The sequence below is a fragment of the Pecten maximus genome, chromosome 2 (genome assembly GCF_902652985.1).
Source record: "Pecten maximus chromosome 2, xPecMax1.1, whole genome shotgun sequence".
Lineage (NCBI taxonomy): Eukaryota > Metazoa > Mollusca > Bivalvia > Pectinida > Pectinidae > Pecten > Pecten maximus.
In genome coordinates this window covers 30880806-30902594 of record NC_047016.1, presented here as the reverse complement: position 1 = coordinate 30902594, position 21789 = coordinate 30880806, and the positions used below count along the sequence as shown (strand labels likewise).

The 21789-nt window shown below is 36.2% G+C and overlaps 2 protein-coding genes across 10 annotated transcripts in view; one reads left to right on the top strand and one right to left on the bottom strand.

Moving 5' to 3' along the window:
- The window catches only part of LOC117321770 (molybdenum cofactor sulfurase 3-like), a 62158-nt gene extending 53437 nt beyond the window's left edge, over positions 1 to 8721 (top strand). Inside the window, 8 exon segments of the mRNA XM_033876297.1 lie at positions 961 to 1428; positions 2709 to 2871; positions 3379 to 3463; positions 4754 to 4884; positions 5306 to 5456; positions 6044 to 6153; positions 7226 to 7330; positions 7793 to 8721. Coding sequence (XP_033732188.1) covers positions 961 to 1428; positions 2709 to 2871; positions 3379 to 3463; positions 4754 to 4884; positions 5306 to 5456; positions 6044 to 6077 — 1032 coding nt within the window. The 3' untranslated portion in view covers positions 6078 to 6153; positions 7226 to 7330; positions 7793 to 8721.
- A 6776-nt stretch (positions 8722 to 15497) lies between these two features.
- The window catches only part of LOC117321768 (NGFI-A-binding protein homolog), a 63299-nt gene continuing 57007 nt past the window's right edge, over positions 15498 to 21789 (bottom strand). Inside the window, exons 10-12 of one of the 9 annotated variants that reach the window (XM_033876292.1) lie at positions 18451 to 21476; positions 17824 to 18190; positions 15498 to 17765 (exon numbers count right to left, since the gene is read on the bottom strand). In XM_033876292.1, coding sequence (XP_033732183.1) covers positions 21064 to 21476 — 413 coding nt within the window. In that variant the 3' untranslated portion in view covers positions 15498 to 17765; positions 17824 to 18190; positions 18451 to 21063. The other 8 variants (XM_033876288.1, XM_033876289.1, XM_033876295.1 and 5 more) reach the window with 8 other exon arrangements.

The window sequence follows — 21789 nt, the reverse complement described above, 5'->3', positions numbered from 1 at the left end:
ATACGGAAAGTCAATGCCCTGATGAACTCAATGCAACAAAGAATTAGAGATGTGATAACTGTTCGAGGAGGACACACACGATATTAGGGCACGGTTTCAAAACTGCTGCCATTTCAACTTGGATTCACGTAGGGTACTACCAATCATGACCTTCTAGCAAAGTGACCTGTTCTTAAAAATCTCTAAACATTTAAAGGATGTTACATCAATATTCAATATTAACTATTACATATGAAATTTAAACATAATGCTCACAAGTATTATTTTATTAAACCTACAATTTGAAGTTGCGTTTCTTTTTCGTTTCAGTATATAATAAATCTGTTTAATCTTGCCATAAATTTAAATAAATCCAATTTTGAATGTGTGTGTTTTGAATTTAGCTTTTTTACTCCTTTGAAATTCCTTGTTTTGTTATGATGAGGGTATATATAGGGGTGGCTGGACTAACTACTGTAACTGGGCTGAATTACCTCCCCTTGATCGTAAAATTTATCGAGTAAAACAGTAGCATGTAGACTATAGACAGTTTGTTTCAATTACTTAATTATGTAATTAAGAAAGAAGTATATTTGTCGTAATCATGTATGTGTGGCAGGTTTGAGCAGGGCTGAATGCCATCGCCTAGGCAGCTCAGTTTGGAGGTCCGAAGTTCAGCTCCCGGTCGCAAATTTTTCGGTCACCTGAGATGAAGTGATATTGGGCCATTGGCATGCAGGGAGGATGGGTTACCAAGTTTGTTTAAATGAATGACCTTGACCCACTTTTAAGGTCACATGGATCAAATGTGTTGAAATCTTAATTTAAAAACAAAAACATCAACTATCAGTAGGTATTTTAGAACTCATGTGATCTTTTAGGCCATCAGGTGACGGTTAAGGTTCCTGGGCCTGTTGTTTCTTCTATTACTAATATGCATGCTTTATGAAACTAATAGATATTATTGTCTTCCTCTTCTAGGCCGGCCACAAATGTGGTGACAACAGGGATCTGATCGACGGATTTCCTACAGGGTCTGTTCGGATATCTTTTGGCTACTCTTCTATTCTCAGGGATGCACAGGTCTGTTTGAATTTCATATGTGCTTGCTTTCAAGAAAAATCTGGAGAAAAGATCAACTTTCTGAACTTGTCCCTCCGAGATTTCCATTGGCATGGTTCTGATCTTAAAACACATATAGAATCAGGAAGAGGCGGACAAACATCAGATCTGGACAACTCAGGGTCGGATCTCTCATCAGATGAAGAGTTCATAGACTGCCAATCAGAACAGGTTTTGGGAATGATGGTAAATGAAAAATCTGACCAATCAGGATTACTGACACTGTCACCCTTGCAAATGGATCATATCTTAGAAAGCTGTGATGAAAACACTAGAAGACTTACAGGAATCATGCTGTATCCTGTAAAATCCTGTGGAGCAATGGAGGTATGCTACAAGTTCATGTATTATGGTCAGATGTGTTCAGATTTTAAGTATGTGCTTTTCCCTTTGGACTCAGTTAAGTGGCAGAGCTTGTAAGTTTGAGGTGTGTGACACAGTTCCTGGTAGAAACAGTAGCATACAATTGCCAGTCCTTTTACAAGATGGTGTCTCTTACTCGACCTGTGCTGACAAGAAGCTTTTTATCCCTCACTTTCCCGAAATGGGGGATATTAGTTTTGGTTTGTCTGTCAATCTGTCAATCGGTCATGCTTCATTTCCTTGTAATAACTGCTACAAATGTTAACAGATTTTCTCCAAACTTGGTAACAAGGTTTTTTAAAGCATGGAGCTTTGTCTCCTTGATAAACTAAAAACAGGGGATATAAGTTCGAAGAATTTGCTTGTTAATTTTAGTGAAGTGTTGTTTATGGAAGGCAAACACATTTAAAAAAAGGAGAATAGTAGATGGTAGGTTTTCATTATATGATCTTATTTCACTTTCTTCTGCTTGATAATTATATATTTCTATAGACTTTCATAATTATCAACCAGCTTTTGATTTTGTACATGATGTTTTGGTGACTAATTCTTGTTACTTCATCAGATAAATGACCAGTACAGTATGAACACTGAGGTGTGATGTGTGCAAGAATGTATAAAATTGACAGGTCATTACAGCTAGGCCACACAAATTCAATTTGGCATTGCTTTATTTAAAACATGGTCATACATGTGTGAGAAACTATGGGCCCCCTCATCTCAATTCAGACGCCATAGATTCTCACAAATCTATAACCAGTATAATTCCCAAATAGTTTTTATCAGACTATTGTAATCATGTCAGTACAACTAAGGGAAATATATTGCACACCATGGTTAGAATTGAATTCAGTCATCTTCTCACCTTGGCTGGAGCAGACGACACCTCCACTTTCATTAATCTGGTACAACCCCCAGAAGATACCATCAGCTTAAATATAATCTGTTACTCCAGGGATATTAATGTTGTAATGTGTTTTCATTCAGAAATACATCAATAACTGTTTTAGTCTTTAAAATGAGCCTAAGGGATTTTATTTAGCTTACAGCTCTAGTTTAATACGATAGTCTTAAACCAAGAAGGAGAACACCATCATTATTAAATATTATATCTCAGAAATTCTAGTTATATCTACAAACGTTCCAATAAATAAAAATTTCAACTGTTTGAAGTTGCTATTCGTCACCTCCAGCTTTGATTTTAAACTCAAGGATTAAGGTAATTCTTTTTCCCCCGTCATCAGGTTAAAGAATGGAGTTTTGGAAAGCGGGGGTTGCTATACGACCGTGACTGGATGATTATCTCAGAAAGTGGTGTTGTACTGAGCCAAAAAAGGGAGACAAATCTATGTCTAATCCGACCAACATTAGACCTACGGGATCAGACATTGAAACTAGAATACCCTGGTATGTACATTTTATAAATATCTAAACACACAAATTACATTTATTATATAGACAGTGTATGGTTGGAAAACAGTTTGGACACTTTATAATGTTAGAGGTATAGCACTAATTTATGACAAATGGTACCTCTGGCTCACTAGTTGGTCATTATATGTCTACTTTAATTGGCTTCATATTAATTCTATTTTGTCCTCTTCCATTTTGAAAAACTTGCATCTTTGACTAGCCTTGACATCATCTAGATGATTGCATCTTATGATGGTCTCACTTGATATGAGATGGCAGGAAAAGAGCTAAAATGACTGTGATTCATTTGTATCTACTGGTAGTCTTCCAGTAGGACTTGCAGCATAGATATAAATACCATATAGTTTCTTATCTGCATGATCGAAATTTATTTCACTGAAGCTTTAATTTAGAACACTTTCCAATTTGTTCTTTAAAAGTTGATTATTTTTGCTGAAATATATCTTTATTAGGTATGTTAAGGATCTTGTTTTATTTTAGAAATGACATCGTTCTACCTACCCTTAAACTGTGACACCCACCAGACCCCTATAGAAGCCTGTACTAGCAAAGTGTGTGGAGATCGGTACGTAAAATAATGTTGATATTTCTATTCAATTAAGTCATGATCTTTAAACTTTAAAGGATCATTTTCAACTTGAAGGAGGTCATTTCTACAAACAGAAGTCTGTACTGAAACTGAGAATAGGCCCATCAACACCTTTTTTTATAAATGTTAGACTATCTGTGTAAATGAAAAAAAAATGAAAATGCCCTGCCCATGCTGGGCCTCTAATGTAGTGGTGACCTCTTGGCTTAAGCTAATACCGTAAGGTGACCTGTTACTCTCCACCTTTGCACTAATCCATCCTTCACAATCTTCATCCCCTAAGAGAACCACAACCCAAGTTTTAATATTTCCAAGGAAGCCTCACGGTCTCCTATAGCTTTCACTTTGATTGGCCAATGGCCATGCATCAAATCTGTAATAGGAAGTAGCGACTATTGTTCTCCCAAGTTGATATCCTACCAATAGGTCAAAGGTAATTGCCCATTAGCCTGACTTTATACAACAGTGTAATTACTATATAAATTGATTAAATAGTTCTCAAAAAGTAGAATAAATTATTGAAGACTCTCAGCTGTCTTGAAAACTGGCAGTAATAGTAAAAGGGGATAACCAATTGTTAGAATATTAAATAATTGGAATTAAAGCTTATGTCTCTATACAAAGCCAATTGAGCCCTTGTGTCCAGTAAAATTTGTATCTCTATACAAGGCCTGTTGAGCCCTTGTGTCCAGTAAAATTTGTATCTCTATACAAGGCCTGTTGAGCCCTTGTTTCCAGTAAAATTTGTATCTCTATACAAGGCCTGTTGAGCCCTTGTGTCCAGTATAATTTGTATCTCTATACAAGGCCTGTTGAGCCCTTGTATCCAGTCAAAATTGTGTCTGTTCAAAGCCAGTTGAGCCCTTGTGTCCAGTCAAACTTGTGTCTGTTCAAAGCCAGTTCAACCCTTGTATCCAGGCAAATTTGTGTCTCTAAACAAGGCCTGTTGAGCCCTTGTATCCAGTTAAAACTTGTGTCTCTAAACAAGGCCAGTTGAGCCCTTGTTCCCATTAATGCCCAGATGGACTTTGATAGCTCTGGGTAGATCTGAAATCAGGGTCATTGTAGACATCTGTATTTGTAGTTGGGGCCATTGCAGCACTTTTGAATGTATTCAAGGTCACTTTGGCCCTTTTTTTTTTTTATCTAATTGGAGTCATTGAATATCTTTGTAGTCAGGGTCATTGTAGCCCTCATCTTATCAGGGTCATTGTAACTCTTTTAGACCTCATCAGGATCCTTGAAGATCTTTGTATTTTTACATAGGGTGAGTGGGATAGATTGTGGAGATGCTGTAGCAGACTGGATCAGTGTGGCATTACAGCGATCAGGATGTCGGTTAATTCAGCAGACCAAGACAGACCAACGCACTAGTAAACTCCAGGATTCACGTGAAGGTACTTCATACATACTGTAATCACTTTTAATGATATCCTATTTTTGACTTTCCCATACAAATTAATTTCAGATTTTACCCTTTTCCCTTCAGACCTGCTCAAGTGCATGGATGTAGCCATTATGTCCAACAATAATGTTGGTGAGGGGAACCAACAAAGTGTTGTTATTTTTCAGCCTGGTAAAAACCTTGACATGGCAAGCCATTTTGTAACATGATTGCGCTATCATGCTTTTCCTGAGCAACACCTATTTCAATCTTCTTCTCAAATTCCACCTGTGGGATTCATCTCTCACTTACCTGAAATGATCCTGAAATGGTCCTGACCAAGTGTTGTTATTTTTCGGGTTGGTCCCAAAATCCAAGATGGCCACCAATATTGAATGTTGTATGAATAAATGTAATTCTTGTTCTATTTATAGCCAGCTCCAAGGAAACATGTAGTTTATCACTGGCTAATGAATCCCAGTATTTGCTGATATCCTGTCAAAGTGTGCAAATGCTTACAAGACAGAATCCTGAAACGACAACTAGAGGAAAATTCCTCTACAGAGGAAACTCAGGGTATACCAGGTAAATGGGTGATGTATTTGGCTCTCATTCCTTTTGCCTTCTCTCTATCGATCATTCCTTCTGTATCTCTATCCTTCTTTCCTTCTGTCTCTCTATCCATCATTGCTTATGTCTCTTTCCTTCATTCCTTCTGTGTATCTATCCATCAAACTTATCTCTCTGTCCATCTTTCAGGTCTCCTCTGTCTATCTACCTATTGTTCCTTGTGTATCTCTGTCCATCATTCCTTTAGTCTCTCTATCGATCAATCTGATCTCTGTCCATCATTCTGATCTTTCTCTGTCCAACATTTCTTCTATCTATCTTTCCATCTCACATATTTCTGTCCATTATTCTGATCTCTCTCTGTCCATCATTGCCTTCTGTCTATCTATTGTTCTTTCTGTCTTTCTGTCAATTATTCTTTCAGTCTATCTATCACTCCTATCTCTCTATCCATCTTTCCAATCTCTTTCTGTCCACTAATCACTTTTGTTTATCTATAAGTTATCAATTCTCCAACATACATACAGTGTAATTATGCAAATGATTTCTCAAATTAATGCTTTCCATGATAAATTTTTGTCAAATTATTTTCATATTCTTAGGTATAGAAAGCTTGATTGGTCGTTTCCGTGGTAATTTCATCATCGCAGGAGGCCAGGCTTTTCAGGAAGATTCATGGAACAGCATTGAAATAGGAGAGAATACATTTTTTGTAAGTACAATGTATCATTTAATAAAAACATGTACATCTTATGGATCATAAGAATTCTACCGATCTCAAACCTGGTTATATCACTGTTCTGTGTGTGATATACTAGTATCAGTTAAAGTTATGGAATATGTGACTACATGTATTGGTTTCTACTTAAACATCATAACTAGATCTATAAGCAACAATATTGTTCTAAAAACAACACTAAATACTGTCATTAAAAAGAAACCGTAATTCCAACTAAATATCAATAAAACATGGCCAAAATATGTACAAAAATTATATATTTTTCTGGAGACCTCCTTTCAGAGTACCAAGTAAATAAGTCCAGTTGTTCTGATACAGTAATCATCTTCTGCTTCATCAATGACACGCTTCATAATAATATAGGTCACGACACCCTCTATAAAAATCTAGATCAAATCGATGACAAACACCCTTCATAAAAATCTAGGTCAAATCAATGACACTCTCCATAAAAATCTTGGTCACAACACTTAATTGCTATAAAAATCTAGGTCAAATTGACATCACCGGCCATACAAATCTAGGTAAAAACCTGTCCAAGTCACATTCTCAAAACAATTATGCCATTACAAGGCATATCAACATTAGTATCAAACACATTTGTCTTCATATCACACAAATAAATAGAATAGTTCCAAATTAGATCATGATGTTCAAAATAAAACTTGCCCATATATATAGTCTTCATGAACCAACATCTCTCAAAACCTTCTGTTGTTAGAAGTCAACATCAGCCATGGAAATTGTAATAATGAAAATAATTCATTGAATATCGAATCAACTTGGGCATGCAAACACTGTAGGTAGGAGAAACAGGGATGTTACTATCTAGAAATGGAAAATTAAAATCATCACGCTGATCTTGAAGCTTAGTTGTAATCTGCTGATTATACTGTAAGTAATTTAAAGATTGAGGTAAGCAACTCATGTTGAAGAGTATAGCGTCCTTGATTTCCAGTCTTACAGGGTATATATCACATGGTCAATAAAGATTTGGTCACCAGAATTGTCTTTAGCTGTGATTGTCTCCCTTTACCTGTTTCAGAGTCAGGGTGGGTGCAGTAGATGCCAGATGATCTGTGTTGATCAGTCTACAGGTCAGAGAGGCCTGGAGCCCTTAAGGTCTCTCGCCTCCTGGAGGGGCAGGAAGGTATTATACATATAAAATGTTTATTTCAAAATTCATCCTAAATTTCTGCTGCCTGATCATTTTTATGATAAACACTGAAATAGTCTTATACATTTTGTAGTCTTTAATATAACTCACAGAAATAATATTGACAATTAGGAACTGTAACAGGATTTAAACTGAGAATCCCAATGATGAATTGGTGCACACGAAGTACTTATAGTTAGTTATAGTCAAAATAAATAGCAAGAAAATGTATTCAGCACAGTCTTAGTGGAAGGTTTTCAACGTGAAAAGCATTAAAATAAGATGATTGTTCATTTTGTTTACATATATTTTAAAAAAAAAATTATTATTTCAAATTTTATAAAAAAAAAATGCATTTGTCATATTTCACAATTTCAAAAGAAATTACAAGAAACCTAATAAGGACAACATTTGTATTTGTAACCAGAAGATTAAATAAAATTCTTTTTACTACAGGTGCCTTTTGGTATACACCTTCAATCACTGGTGAGCTCCCCTGGAGGGAGGCTGAGAGTCGGGGACAGTGTCCGTGTGCTGACTCAAAAATAACCCAGATATTACCTACGTTTCACATTATCCTTTAACCTGTTGTTATGTCTGGTTGTGATATTTGCTAGTTTTATTTTTTCCTAGTTCACAGAGAGAAATTTAACATATAAGTTGTTGATTGTTTTAGAGTGATCTCTGTGTTTTGTATGTTGGGGTCAGAGTTGCCTTTGACACAGACTGACCAGGTATGTTAGTATATATTCTGTTGATGTGAATGTGTTACTCAACAAGTTTTGTTATCCTATTAAAGGTACAGGGTATCAGTGTTTCCGATAAAATTATAAAGAGAGTCCCATTCTGAAATAGGCTTTCGATTATTTTCTCTAAAACTGTTTTTTTGAAAGAGTTACTTCCGTTTGCTTTTAGAGATACTTCCGTTTGCTTTTAGAGTTACTTCCCTTTGCAGAATGTTCCTATTTCATTATGATATAGTCATGGCTACACATTAGTTAAGTATGAGATTCATAGATGAAAGGTTTTGACTTTGACCACTGGTATTTTCTCTTCAATAGTTAAAATTTTAACAACTGATGTTGTGTAGAATTAAATTGAATATTCCATTACATTAGACCTACATATATAGATGTATGACTTAATATATTCTTCAATATATACAGTTATCAATATCAACTTTATAAAGTAATTATACCAGTTTAGATATCCCAGAGAATTTTCCAGTAAATGCAGAGATTGTTCTGGTCTTTATATTAATATGTACTGGATTGGAACCAATTATGATTTAGGGAAGCTAAATATACACATCAACAATGAGCTTCAGATTGTATTCACCCAGTATCTATATATCAAGTGTAATTTACTGTATAATTGGTTACTTTTGTTTTAAGGTAACAATTGTTTTTGAGGATGTGTACACAACTGCAAACAATTAAATCACACATATGTCATTGTCATTTTGGGGGTTATGAAGAATGTAGCCAAACTGCAAAAATTAAGAATGCCAAAAAATAGCTTACATGATTTTGGAAGCAAATAGCAAACATTACATACCTGTCAAATGCAAAATTAATTGTTATACTGTACCTACAAATCTCAGACTTTATAAAGAATGTCCTGTTATTGAAGAAGTACAGATGGTCGTTTGGACAGATTCGACTGTACATGTCAAAGTACTTTGCTTAAACAAAAATATTCTGTGTCCTTGAATTGAAGAATCCTAGATTAATATGCCAGAAGTGGTTAAAACTGAGCTCCATTAGGGTTCTCAATACTTACTGCTGGTATTTGTTTTCTGTTGTTATTTTTTTGTTTGTTTGTTTGTTTGTTGTTTTTTTTTTTCTTTTTTTTGTTATTTTCTATAAAACTATATGTGCTTTAACCATATTGCCACCAAAGTATGTGTTATTTACCATTTATTGGTTACTGTTATTTTCTAAAACCTTATCTGTTAGAGTAATTTACAATACAAAATATGTATTACTTGCCACTTACCTGTTATATTTCCAATCAAATTGTGTGTTCTGTTAAATTATCTGTTATACATGTAGTTCCAATCAAATAAGTTGTGTAATTATGAAATACAAATAAATTGTGAGAATAAGATATATTTATTACATTTTTACCAGTGAAATATCAAAAATTATTCATTCTATAAAAGTGATATTTTTCACTAGTGGGTTATATTTGGCCCCAAAAGATTTTAAATTTTGGGTTAAGAAATATTTGATGATTTCAGCATCTTTAACAATGGCCAATGTAGGGTCGATCTGGTGAAATCAGGGGAGTTGGCTGAACTGCTATAACTTTTCCAATACTGACATCATTATTTTAAAGTTGCTCAAATTGTATAAATCAAACTAACCAAACTTGGTATATTGTTAGATCATGTACTGGATATCTCAACACAGCCTTCATTTACGAAATATAATCCGCAATTTATAATCCAGTTACTCTGGAAATCAGGGATGCTGGGAGTCGATCATGACTTTAAATTTTTGTGTTGAGCTCAGTCTCTCAAAAAGTATCAGTTTTACTAGTACATTTGTATATCGGTAGTTGTGTTGTAGTATGGACTTGTCAACACACTCTACAGATTACATGAATTTGTATTTTGAGAATTATTGATTCAGCTTTCGTTTTTTTTTGTTTTTTTTTAGCAATACTCATCATTAGTTACACATGTCCTAAATGTATACAGGGTGCTAATTAAAATATTATCACTTCATTCATGTGGAGTATAATTATATGTAAATCTTCTTATGTATATGTGGGGTTTATATGTATCATATGTATCATATACATGTGTATATATATCGTATACATAAACATATGTACATATATTGTATACATATATACAAGTCGATCATCCACTTATGATATTTTTATATTATTTATCGTGTGAAGAGAAAGATTGAAATTGTATGTAGTGAAATATCTTTATATATTGTGATTGTTTGATTCAGGAACAATTCCTAAGATATATACAGTATATCTATATAATATTATTATTCAGATACATTGAAATGTATTTGTGTAATCTTGGGCATTCCATGTAAAAATGTAAACCTACTTCCTTTTTCTCCCTGCATTAAGATAACTTCGATTAAAACTTCTACAAATTAGTTTCTTTAATCACATAATCAGCCAGTTATCCAGTGAATTTGCCTGTGTAATACTTACGTCACTAGTGTATTATACCAGGAGGCCAACTCGATATGCACTCTTCTCGGAAGAGAAACCTTCTCAGAAGATTGCATTCCGTTATGTGTAAATCGAGTAAACCAGAAGAAAATAACCCAAAACAAACAAGTTTTTAAGTTTTCTCAAACACTGTAACACAAACCTGTGCATGTATGTGCATAAATCCTTCTCTAGTGAAACTCATCACTCATGGTCGCCACCATCTTGGAAGATAAATCTTCCAGCTTCGAGATGGAAGAGGTAGAAGATCTTCCAGAAACAGAAGACCTACCAATCGAGTGACAGGAAGTTATATCCTAGAAGGAGAAGAGTGCAAATCGAGTTGGCCTGGAGTGTTTTTCATTGGCTGAGCCAGTCAGAAATTGATTGTGATGTCATTATATGGACAATGAAGTGACAGCAAATTCTGTCAATGATGCAACAAAATGGCTGTCTCCATTTGATTAAGCTTGCTCAAAATTTTGACCACTGATATAAAACATGTCAAAATGGAAGTTTTCTTGTTGTGTGATGAAAAAGTGTCTTAAATTTGTTTTCATTTCATAGGAGATTTTATGATTCTCAAAGTTGTTATTTTTACTTGCCAATTCTCGCCAAAAATGAAAACTTCTAAGAACTGTTCACAAAATCTCATATGAAATGAAAATTTATTAAATATCCTTTATTTTTATTTTCATATGTCTTTGTAATTGTTTATATACATGGTAATTTCTAATTTATTTTTTATCTCATTTGATAAAAATTATTTTTATACATAATTTTCTATTTTGCAATATTTGTCATAGAGAACTGATCTGCTTTTGTTCGGGATAAAATCCAATTTGCTGTAGATATGTATTAACTTTTAATATATATATATAATACTTACATATATATTTAGAGGGAAAATTGAGGAAATTACCTCCCTTGGAATGCTAGAGCTTCGTCATTTTGACAAAGAGTTTCATTATTATACTTGAGTTTTCTCGCCACAACCAGTGAGTTTGGTGACAGAAGTTTTATTATTTTTGAGCGAGTTTTATCACCAGTCTGTGAGGTTGGTGACAAAAATTTTGTTATTTTTAGAGAGTTTTATCACAACAGACTGTGAGGTTGGTGACAGGAGTTTTATTTTTAAGTGAGTTTTATCACCAGTCTGAGGTTGGTGACAGGAGTTTTATTATTTTGACCAAGTTTTATCACCACAGACTGTGAGGTTGGTGACAGGAGTTTTGTAATTTTTAAGTGAGTTTTATCACCAGTCTTAAGTTGGTGACAGGAGTTTTGTTATTTTTGAGTGAGTTTTATCACAACAGTCTGTGAGGTTGGTGTCAGGAGTTTTGTAATTTTTGAGTGAGTTTAATCACAACAGTCTGTGAGGTTGGTGACAGGAGTTTTGTTATTTTGAGTGAGTTTATCACCACCGACTGAAGTTAGTGACCTTTCACACATACCGTATTTATCTGTATAATCAGTATTAATCGGAGGCTTGCTTCCCCGATATAACAGGATATCGTTTACAATATATATTTAAGTATAAATAAGCAGATTCTCTTATTCTTTTCAGATTTACGCAAAAACTGTGATGTTGTTCATTTGCAATATAAGAAAATGGTTAATTAAACATTGATACTAAATTAAATATATTGATGTTCAGCCGGGGTGTTCACGATTTGTAGATGAAATTTCCTGATTATCTATTACAAATTCTAGGTATGGAAACATTGTGTCATAATATTGATTCACTGCTAGGACCCCTAGGATTTACATTGAACAGGTTTTTTTTGTGCTTTTGATTTCATAAAGTACATAAATTATCTACCTGCATTACATATCAGTATTTTATTTCTACACTTTAAAGGTATGACTTGACATACAATATATTTATACATAAAACAGATAGTATATGATTGTGATTGTATTAGTTTTGTGAGGTTGAGTAATTTTAGCTCACCTGGCCCCTGGGGCCAAGTACACTTATGCTATGGTGCAGCGTCTGGCATCTGGCGTCCTGCAAGCGTCAACGTTTTCATTTAATCAACTTCTTCTCAAAAGACTTAGCTAGAATCACATATTTGTCTGGTAGGTTCCTGGGATGGAGCCCCACAAAGTTTACGAAAAGAAATGAATGTGATCTATATTAAAGGTCAAAGAGGTCAACTTTGTTAAAACACTTCTTCCGATTAACTAAAAGGCCTAGGAAATCAAAATAATTGACTGGTAGGTTTGTTGGATAATGCAAGATAAATTTTGCTAAAGAAAATAATCTTGACCTGTATTCAAGGTCATATGTTAAAAATCTAAAATGGCTAATTCTGATTAACTGGAAGGCCTAGAATAAAGATACCTCACTGGTATGTTACTGGGATGACACAGGACAAAGTTTGCTAAAGGAAATTCCTTCAACACTTATTCAAGGAGTCAAATTTGTTAAAATACAGAAAAAATTTCTTTTGATGAACTGAAAGTCCAAAGAACCACCAGAGAAATAAATGACAAGTGAACAATGAGCATGGGGCCTCTTGTTATTGATCTGCTCAAGATAAAATATAGATTTTTACAGATTGCCAAACTGATAATTTGATGTTGTCAGTCATGACAAATTCGTACATGAATATAATTTTCAACTTGTGATGCTGTAGTGTTCTGTTCATAGACTTGCCATCACTTTACCGATTCATTTTAAGATATTTTTATCAAAGTTTACATGTTGGACAAGCACAAGAATACCTGGAATGAGTCTGTATCGACGTGCAGGGAGATTTTTCGCAATTCATTGTTAAAACTAAATCTAGATATATCAGTGTCATTTGTGATATATTGTTTTAAATTGAAATTCTGCTGTATAGATGTGTAACGTGCACTGGGGGAACAACGGAGCAGTCACTCATCGTAGAGCTAACCGCCCTCCAGTCGCCCACCCAAGAGCTAACCGCTCTCCAGTTACCCACCCAAGAGCTAATCGCCCTCCAGTCACCCACCCAAGAGCTAACCGCCCTCCAGTCGCCCACCCAAGAGCTAATCGCCCTCCAGTCACCCACCCAAGAGCTAACCGCCCTCCAGTCGCCCACCCAAGAGCTGACCTCGCTCGACATTGCTGAACTTTGGTACATAGACATCAACTGTACAGCCGTAATAGCTAGCTCTAAGACTATATAACTACGCAGCTGAAATGTCCATATCCATGAATTGTCACAGATGTTTTATTTATAATTGGAGTCGAGCCAATCATGGTAAGGTCAAAATTAGAAGATGTCGGTACAACTTTCGATTTTAATATGCGATACAGATCTGTAACAATAAATCACTGTTTCATTATAAGCATTAGGCTTTCTAAAGCCAGTATTTGTGCCTTTTGTTTTAACTGTGATGGTAAATGTATGTCATAAAGAGGCCTTGGTGTCATACTAGTTATGAAGCAATATAAAGTATAGATGCTATTTGTAATTGAGAACTTTACTATGCATAACTCAGAAACATCTTATATGGTTTTGTTGATTTTGTTTATTAAATAAAGCAATCAAAATGCTTGATAGTTTAATAAATTTGATTACTACATTGTACTTCAAAATATTTGTTGATTTTGCTTATTTTTGCAAATTTAAAAGTTAAACAAAGACCTTCACCATGATTGAAAAGTAAACATTACACCTACAATTTTTAGCTCACCTGCCCGAAGGGCAAGTGAGCTTATGCCGTGGTGCGGCGTCCGTCGTCCGTCCGTCCGGCGTCAACTTTTTCATTCAAACAACTTCTTCTCAATAACCAAGAGGCCCAGGGACTTGATATTGGGCCTGTAGCATGCTGGGGTGAAGGGCTACAAAGTTTGTTCAAATAAATGACCTTGACCTTCATTCAAGGTCACATGGGTCCAATAGGCTATAATCTTCAAACAACTTCTTCTCAATAACCAAGAGGCCCAGGGACTTGATATTGGGCCTGTAGCATGCTGGGGAGAAGGGCTACAAAGTTTGTTCAAATAAATGACCTTGACCTTCATTCAAGGTCACATGGGTCAAATAGGCTATAATCTTCAAACGACTTCTTCTCAATAACCAAGAGGCCCAGGGACTTGATATTGGGCCTGTAGCATGCTGGGGTGAAGGGCTACAAAGTTTATTCAAATAAATGACCTTGACCTACAGTCAAGGTCACATGGGTCAAATATGCTATAATCTTCAAATGACTTCTTCTCAATAACCAAGAGGCCAAGGGACTTGGTATTGGGTCTGTAGCATGCTGGGGTGAAGTGCTCCAAAGTTTGTTCAAATAAATGACCTTCATTCAAGGTCACTAAAGGTCACATTGTTCAAATAGGCTATAATCTTCAATTGACTTCTCCTTAATAACCAAGAGGCCCAGGTATTTGATATTAGGCTTTTAGCATGCTGGGGTGAAGTGCTACCAATTTTGTTCAAATAAATGACCTTGACCTGCATTCAAGGTCACAGGGATGAAATCGGCTTAAATCTGTAAACAATAATTTTGCGATAGCCAAGAGCCTCCGAGACCTGAAATTAGGCCAATAGAATGCTGGAATGAAGGACTAGAAAATTTATTAATATGAATAAACCTAGCTTACTATGATATTTGAATAAAGAGGTAATCAGCATAGTATCTGTAGAAATGACATCAATCAACTTCAAAGTTGCTGTTGAGCCAGGTGAGCGATACAGGCCCATTGGGCCTCTTGTTATACTCCCATTGAATGATCACAAGACCTATTACGGTATACCCTCTGTGACTGTCCATCAACAATTGGTTAAAGTTGATGGCAAGTTATTTTAGTTGTTGACAGTTAAGTCAGGTCCCAAAAATGAAGCTGCTAGAGCACTGACAAACTGTGGCATTAGTGTGATGGACAGAGAGGAACCCTATATAGTCCCCAGTCTCACTGGAAGGAGACTAACACGTAGGTAAATCATGAAAATTGCTTCTATGATTACAGCTTTAAAACAGACAACATGAGACAATATTGATTTATCTATTTTTAATGAGCAGTTGCTTTTTGTGTGCTCAAGATCAGACAAAACATTAAACATTATGCATAAATAAATAACAAAAATTCTCACTCACAAGGCACCATTAGCTATGGTTATACGATATACATCAACAATCTCGTATGATGGGGAATTTTCTCCCTTACATACGATACATAGGAACAATCTGGCATGAGAGGGAAATTTCTCCCTTACCTACGATACATAGGAACAATCTGGCATGAGAGGGAATTTTCTCCCTTACCTACGATACATAGGAACAATCTGGCATCAGAGGGAATTTTCTCCCTTACCTACGATACATAGGAACAATCTGGCATCAGAGGGAATTTTCTCCCTTACCTACGATACATAGGAACAATCTGGCATCAGAGGGAATTTTCTCCCTTACCTACGATACATAGGGACAATCTGGCATCAGAGGGAATTTTCTCCCTTACCTACGATACATAGGAACAATCTGGCATCAGAGGGAATTTTCTCCCTTACCTACGATACATAGGGACAATCTGGCATCAGAGGGAATTTTCTCCCTTTACCTACATAGGAACAATCTGGCATCAGAGGGAATTTTCTCCCTTACCTACGATACATAGGAATAATCTGGCACGAGAGGGACCATAATCCCTTATTCAACAATTAAAGACATGAACATTTCTTGAATGAAGCGGAGTTGTGTCCCATTGACAGCGTTCTTATAGAAAAAGAATTCACACATTTTGTTCTATCTAATAATGTACAGATTTATCGAGATCCACCACTTATAAACTCTTTTTCTTTTTTTTTTTTGGAATTGAATTTTTTTTATCAACATTAAATAGTTTTTTACAATATCTGTGAAAAATACAGCATTTTGCTTCAAAATTTTTGGTACAAACAAGAAAAGGTTCCTTCAAAACTACAAGATTTCCAGTAGAATCTGCGCTTCCTTGGGACTATCATTTGGTTATAACAACAATCACCATTCACAACAAACAATAATTGCATACATGCAGATAAACAGTACAAAGATCCACTGAAGTCGTTCATGCTTCTATAAATAGAACAGCCACCAATCAAGAGTGGTCAGAATTACTACCATATTTATCAACTAATAAGTAACTGTCCACTAGTAAGCTACCTTTCTTCATTAAGTGTTTAACAAACAAGCCCTCCCCAATCTTTTACACTCACCGTTTGATTTGGTAGTTTTATATTTTCAATTAAAAGCTGAAAACATGCTTATTATGTCTCTTTGCATAAAGAATAGCTTTAAATTCATAAAATAATATTCACTCCAAATACAGAATTGTTACGGTAAAGTTACCATATATATCTGTAAATAAGCCCCTGTCCAAATATAGGCCATCTTTTATTTTACACAATAAGATCTCCCCAAACTTCAGAACTTACATTTTTCACTATATGAGGGGGCTTATTTGAGAACAAAAACAGTAACTACACAATACGTTGCTCAAGAAAGCAGGGGGAAATCACATGGATATGGTGGTTTCTATAGATATTTTGACAAAAGTACAATAAAAACTGGATTCTTAAGCTGTGTTAGGGACTGCTCTTCATATGTTCTGCTACTGACCCTATGGTTGAATGTCTCACACTAGGACCTCCTCCTCTCACATCTAAAGTCTCACACTATGACCTCCTCTCTCTCACATCTAACGTCTCACACTAGGACCTCCTCTCTCTCACATCTAAAGTCTCACACTAGGACCTCCTCCTCTCTCACATCTAAAGTCTCACACTTGGACCTCCTCTCTCTCACATCTAAAGTCTCACACTAGGACCTCCTCTCTCTCACATCTAAAGTCTCACACTAGGACCTCCTCTCTCTCACATCTAAAGTCTCACACTAGGACCTCCTCTCTCTCACATCTAAAGTCTCACACTAGGACCTCTCTCTCACATCTAAAGTCTCACACTTGGACCTCCTCTCTCTCACATCTCAAGTCTCACACTAGGACCTCCTCTCTCTCACATCTAAAGTCTCACACTAGGACCTCCTCTCTCTCACATCTGAAGTCTCACACTAGGACCTCCTCTCTCACATCTAAAGTCTCACACTAGGACCTCCTCTCTCTCACATCTAAAGTCTCACACTAGGACCTTCTCTCTCACATCTAAAGTCTCACACTAGGACCTCCTCTCTCACATCTAAAGTCTCACACTAGGACCTCCTCTCTCTCACATCTAAAGTCTCACACTTGGACCTCCTCTTTCTCACATCTAAAGTCTCACACTAGGACCTCCTCTCTCTCACATCTTAAGTCTCACACTAGGACCTCCTCTCTCTCACACTAGGACCTCCTCTCTCTCACACTAGGACCTCCTCTCTCTCACATCTAATTTCTCACACTTGGACCTCCTCTCTCTCGCATCTAAAGTCTCACACTAGGACCTCTTCTCTCACATCACACTAGGACCTCCTCTCTCACATCTAAAGTCTCACACTTGGACCTCCTCTCTCTTACATCTAAAGTCTCACACTAGGACCTCCTCTCTCACATCTAAAGTCTCACACTCGGACCTCCTCTCTCTCACATCTAAAGTCTCACACTAGGACCTCCTCTCTCTCACATCTGAAGTCTCACACTAGGACCTCCTCTCTCTCACATCCAAAGTCTCACACTAGGACCTCCTCTCTCTCACATCTAAAGTCTCACACTAGGACCTCCTCTCTCTCACTTCTCACATCTAAAGTCTCACACTTGGACCTCCTCTCTCTCACATCTAAAGTCTCACACTAGGACCTCCTCTCTCTCACATCTAAAGTCTCACACTAGGACCTCCTCTCTCTCACATCTAAAGTCTCACACTAGGACCTCCTCTCTCTCACATCTAAAGTCTCACACTAGGACATCCTCTCTCTCACATCTAAAGTCTCACACTTGGACCTCCTCCTCTCTCACATCTAAAGTCTCACACTAGGACCTCCTCTCTCTCACATCTAAAGTCTCACACCAGGACCTCCTCTCTCTCACATCTAAATCTACATGACAGGAAACGATAAGTGTATGTGGCCACATACAGACTGCTTACAACCAGTATATGTGGCTACATACATGCCAATGACAACCAGTATATGTGGCTACATACATGCCACTTACAGCCAGTATATGTGGCTACATACATGCCAATGACAACCAGTATATGTGGCTACATACATGCCACTTACAGCCAGTATATGTGCCAACATACATGCCACTGACAACAAGTATATGTGGCTACATACATGCCACTGACAGCCAGTATATGTGCCAACATACATGCCACTGACAACAAGTATATGTGACCATATACAAGCCACTTACAGCAAATATATATAGCAACATACATACCACTTACAGCAAGTATATGTGGCCATATACATGGTGGTTATCTTCAGTAAATTTAACCACATGCCACTAAACTCCAGTTAACAAGGCCATGCCCATGGAATACAGATGAACATTATACACATAGTTCATCAAACTATCATATGTTCAGTATTGTATGCAGATATCAGGGTCTCTATATGTTGTACAGAGTCAGCAATATTGTATCAGAAATATTTATTCTTACAAATTACATTATACTACATATCTGAAATCTGACTGACGGACTTATTACAATTTTATTCCCACCAATATCAAAAATAAAATTTGGAAAAGCACCTATATACGTAACCTGAAGTAATGTAGACCTTACACCACAGCTATAGAGACCCCATAAAACCTAACATGTTTGTTTGTTTGTTTTTGTTTAACGTCCTATTAACAGCCAGGGTCATTTAAGGATGTGCTAGGTTTTGGAGGTGGAGGAAAGCCGGAGTACCCGGAGAATAACCACCGGCCTACGGTCAGTACCTGGCAACTGCCCCACTTGGGTTTCGAACTCACAACCCAGAGGTGGAGGGCTAGTGATAAAGTGTCGGGACACCTTAATCACTCGGCCACCGCGGCCCCTCCTAGCATTTACCTGTACATTACCTACAGAGTTTTTTCTTGTGTAAGTGGCATTACTAGTAACCTCTTCAATATGAGTTGTTTTAGTTTGGCATCTTTTTTGAGTGAAATAATCTGAAAATATTTTATGTTAACATAATCTAACCAGACCTGATAAGTGGACAATGATTTTTAAAATATTCACTCAAACATCATGATAACAGACCACCAAAGCCATACAGGGACATACACATGACAATAGAACACAATTTGAATTCTACCAAAATGAAGACACAAACATGGTAACAGACATTGTAGCATAATTAAAGGGGAAAATGTTCAAGCTACCATTAAAAAGTCACTTTGGTTTGGAATTCCTCAGACGTGTTTTCAAATACTGTAAACATTGAAATTTCCATGAACGGAAAATTTACAATAAATGTGCGAAGGCCATTCATCCATGAACATTTCCCACATGCATTATTTTGTGATGTGTGTGGAATTTATGGGACAGGTGAAGAAGAAAAATTCAAGGAAATAACCCCCACGCATATAGTTTACCTTTAGACATTAATCCCCACGTAAATTACCTTGTCTACAGTAGTTGTTACAACAAAGCTAGACATCACCAGATTTTTGTTTAAGATCAATGGATTTATGTTACCGTATTGGACCCAGTAAGCCTCCTTATTCTAACAACATCGTATGAGATCTACTAAATATTATCACTCAACTCTAACCACCATGCACCTTCTGTATATTTCATATATATACAACATCTGTCACTACAAGTGAAACACAACAAAATAACATCCAACCCCTTCCTGTATGCATTTTCACATGATCATAACTTACTCGGGACACCAACAAGGGCCTAGGACATTTTTTAATGATTAAGTATCATAATGTTGGAAAACATCATTGACATAACTTCACACATATTCATACATTTATAATACAAGCACTTTGTCATTCTAATTGAAGCTATTCTCTTAAACGGTCTTAAAGGATTTACATAGATGACTAACCTACAGGCTTTTTTTCCATATAAACACAAACTTCACAAACAGAGTCTCTATGGGCTGGCCACGCACATACCATAAAGACTGTTATTTTCATGCGAATCTGATTTTCAGGAATTTCCGGGGATAATATAAAATCTTGAAAAAATAGTTACATTGAAAATATTTCCTCTTTTTTTTTCTTCCTTTTTTTTTTGTTTGTTTTTTTTTTTTTTGAGAAAATTGTAGGCCATTTCAAATTTTCAAGAAAAATACTTTTTGTTATACACATTGTTTGGTAAAATTGAGAAAATTTCAATTCAACTAATAAACTTGATCATTTGAAGCCTTCTTACTTTAGGAATTACACCTGTTGCCACAAAACCATGAGAGAATAAACTCCTACACATTTTTTCCATTATCATTCAAAATAATAAAAATCTTCGATCATCTGTCATTCTTATATATTAAATCATTTGAAACACAACCAGCAGTCAATGTAACGTTCCTTTCACTCCCTCTTCTCTGTGCATTGTAAACTCTATTTCGATTCAGGAATGTTGAAATAATGTGGGTCATGTAAATAGTTATAAAATCGTAACGCAGTATAAAACCAAGTATCAACTACCGTTCACTTCCACAGGATCGACAGGTTCGGTCTTCACGGCAAAGTCAGTGCCATTAGTTGTGGCCAGTTTAATTGGTAACAATTTTGGCTTTTCTACCGATGACACACTGTCACCATTGTTTTTAGGGGACTGTCCGTTCTCTGTGGGTTTCACACCATTAGTGTTGCCCTCCCCCTCCCCACTTTCATTGGAATCCTCGCCCACCGGATGCATCTGTTTGAGTTCCTGTGCGAAGTCAGCCATGCCGTACTGTTGAGCGATGCGCAGGCCTTCATCAAATAATGTGTCGTTCATCAAACCACCTGGGATCTGTGCTGTGTATAACTGGGACCGCACCATCATATTAAACTCATCCATGTCTCCAGAATTATCTCCCCTTGGTGAAGAACTTCCACTCTGTAAATCTGTTGAATAGATAGGGTGTATATTTTATGTCCATTTGCTAACATAGCAAATTGTTAATTGAGTACACATATATCATTTTAAAAGCTTTCTCATCCTTGCTCCTAATAGTCACAAGATTTTGAAGTTACCTCCCTTTGTCAGGAACATGCGCTCTATAAATCAGTTCATTAGACAGAGTGTATATCTTGACCAAGTCTTAAAATACAAATACAGTAAAACTCGGATAAGTCGAAGTCGACGGGACCAAGCAAAATATTCGACTTATCCGATGGTTCAACTTATCCGTGTTTGTATACGGAGACAAAACCCAAC